At 64.2% G+C, this 2,630-nt stretch overlaps 1 protein-coding gene across 1 annotated transcript in view; it reads right to left on the reverse strand.

Moving 5' to 3' along the window:
• CAPN15 (calpain 15) overlaps positions 1 to 2,624 on the reverse strand; it is a 20,684-nt gene extending 18,060 nt beyond the window's left edge. The window contains exon 1 of the mRNA XM_017860721.1: positions 970 to 2,624. Coding sequence (XP_017716210.1) covers positions 970 to 1,151 — 182 coding nt within the window. The 5' untranslated portion in view covers positions 1,152 to 2,624. The remainder of the gene's footprint in view (positions 1 to 969) is intronic.
• Positions 2,625 to 2,630: the final 6 nt, after the last annotated feature.

Raw genomic sequence — 2,630 nt, forward strand, 5'->3', positions numbered from 1 at the left:
ACACCTCCCTGTCTATCGGGGTAACTCTGAGATGGCACTCCAGGGCTCTCCCACACGGCGCCTGGCTAATCCCCTGCATCCTCAGCCCTTGTCAGCTGGAGCTCAGGCCTCAGCTTGGATGCCACCTGGAGGCTGGTCCCCAGGCCTGGCCACCTGTCATGGCCTTGCCCACTGCCTGCAGCTCCATACCCATCCCCCCGACCTGGGGGCCAGCAGACAGCAGGATGCCGTCCCACATGGGAGCTGGGTCTGCAGGAAGCTGCCACCAGGTGCAGCCTGACAGGCGCTTTCGAGTGTGAGACGCAGGCACGTTGCCTGCAGAGGCCGGGCCTGGACCCTCTGTGACAGCAAGAGCTGCCACCGCAGCACCGGCCCGAGGCCCCGGCCCCGGGTCCCTGCCTCTAGTGAGGGCCAGGACGGGGTGACGGCAGGAGCATCGGTGGTGTCCAGCTAGTCCAGACCTCGCCGCCTGGGCTGCCTCCACACCAGGCACCCCAGAACCCAATGGGGCTCCCGAGGGACGCAGCGGGTAGCCAAGGCCGCGGTAACAGTTGTGAGGAGCCAGCACGTGGAGTTCGGCCACCAAGCCATGCGGCCTGTGACCCCCGGAGGGGCAGCAGGTGGAGCCCAGCGAGTGCTGAAACCGTGGGCAGCAGGCACCATGCCCAGAGCATGCAGCCGCCAGCGACCCCAGCCCAAAGAGAAGCTTCAGAACAGCCTCTCTGCGTGCAGCAGCGCAGCGTGAGAAACAGGGCCGCCGGGACTGCGCACAAGCCCCATTCCCACCCACGAGCAGCCGGGCCGAGGCCGGGGTCCCAGCTTCTGCACCCTGGGAAGACAGCTGCTACAACTGGAAGGAGCAGGGACCCCCCCCATCTCTGCAAGCACCTCTGCCAAGGAGGGGGCACCCTGACAAAGAGGCCCTCTGCCCCCGGGACCCCTCCGGGGCCACCCCTCCCCACCTCTTACCTTCGGGCCCGGGGCCGTGGGGGCTGGTGCTGCCGGCTGACCAGGGCACCTCCCCAGACGGGTCCCCCTGGGCCGCTCCTACACCAGCCAGCCGCTGCCGGGGGACCTGGGTAGGGCGGCCCCCGGGGGAAGCTGTGGTCCGACTCGGTCTCTGCGGCCAGGGAGGAGGCGGAGCTCCCCATGGCCCCCCGGCCGGTGGCCGTGCTGAGAGCCGGACCTGGTCACCTCTGGCCGGCAGCGGGCGAAGCGGAGCATGGAGGGAAGAGACAGGGCAGCCGGCTGGTCAGAGTGACACACAACAAAAATAAACAGACAGAGAGAGAAAATAGAGAAGAAACAGCATGATTCACACACACAGCCTGGGAGGACTTCCCAGCATGCCCAGCCGCCTGGGGTGAGGTGAGGGGATGTCTCGGTGCAGGGCCTGGGGCCCGACGTCGGCACCCATGGGGCTCCTCCCTCAGGGCCCTAGGATGTCCCCCGGTCCCCAAAAGCCCGGCATCACGTCTGTGGTATTCAGAGACGTTTTATTCCTTGGTGAGAAAAGAGATCACACGCTTTTGCTTTATTACAGAAGAAAAGGTCAAGAGGACGTGTACCCAAAGGTAGGCAGGGGAGGTAGCAGAGGGCCTAGGGAGCTGCTGCAGGCCAGGCCAGATGGAGATCTGCGGCCGCGTCACACAGCTGCCCACGCGCCACTCTGCAGCCTTCTAGAAGGATGGGAGCCTGACTGTGCCGTGTGTACCCACAGAGCCTGTGCCCGCCCCAGACCCCGAGAAACACAAGGAACCTGTGAGGCTGTGGCTGAGGGCAGGGGCCGGTTCCTGGGGTCTCCCCTCCCGAGAGGTGAGAGCCACCCCTGCTGGGAGGCCCAGGAGAGGCACAGGCTGTCCAGGGCCTCTGACACGCAGCCCACCTGTGCTTCCGGGAAGGCCATCTTACCCCCTCTGGCTGAGGAGAAATCAAATACAGCTGAGAGCGTTAACCCTGAGACAGGAGGACCCTGCCAGCGCAGGCAGCTGCTCTCCCCAGAGTCCAATACACCCCCCTCTCCCTGCCAAGCTCGGGGCCAAGGTGGGCGTGCAGGTAGGCCGGCCAGCTGTGGGTTGATGGCAGTTCCCACGGTGACACACTTCACAGTCCTTCTACCAGCTTCTGATTAAGTCTCTGGGACACAGAGCCAGTGTCAGGGTAGAGCTTGGGAGGAAATGGTCAAGTGTCAAAGCTGCCATGTGTGGGGGATCACCTGAGTCCAAGAGTTCCAGACCAGCCTGGGCAACACAGCAAGACCCTGTCTTCACAGAAAACTAAAAACTCTCTGGGCATGGTGGTGTGCACCTGTAGATCGAGCTACTCAGAAGGCTGACGTGGGAGGATGGCTTGAGTACCACAACTGCACTCCAGCCTGGCAGACAGAGCCAAAAAAAAAGCACCAAAGGACATACCCTTTGGAGTTCAGGGATGTGGGGGGGCCTTTCCAGTCAGTGTCCTGATACCCGGGAGGGGTCTGCAGCTCTGACACCACGGAGGGGCCTGCAGCTCTGACACCAGGGAGGGGTCTGCAGCTCTGACACCAGGGAGGGGTCTGCAGCTCTGACACCAGGGAGGGGTCTGCAGCTCTGACACCAGGGAGGGGTCTGCAGCTCTGACACCAGGGAGGG

This window comes from Rhinopithecus bieti, unplaced genomic scaffold (genome assembly GCF_001698545.2).
Source record: "Rhinopithecus bieti isolate Rb0 unplaced genomic scaffold, ASM169854v2 scaffold_56641, whole genome shotgun sequence".
NCBI classification, from domain to species: Eukaryota; Metazoa; Chordata; class Mammalia; order Primates; family Cercopithecidae; genus Rhinopithecus; species Rhinopithecus bieti.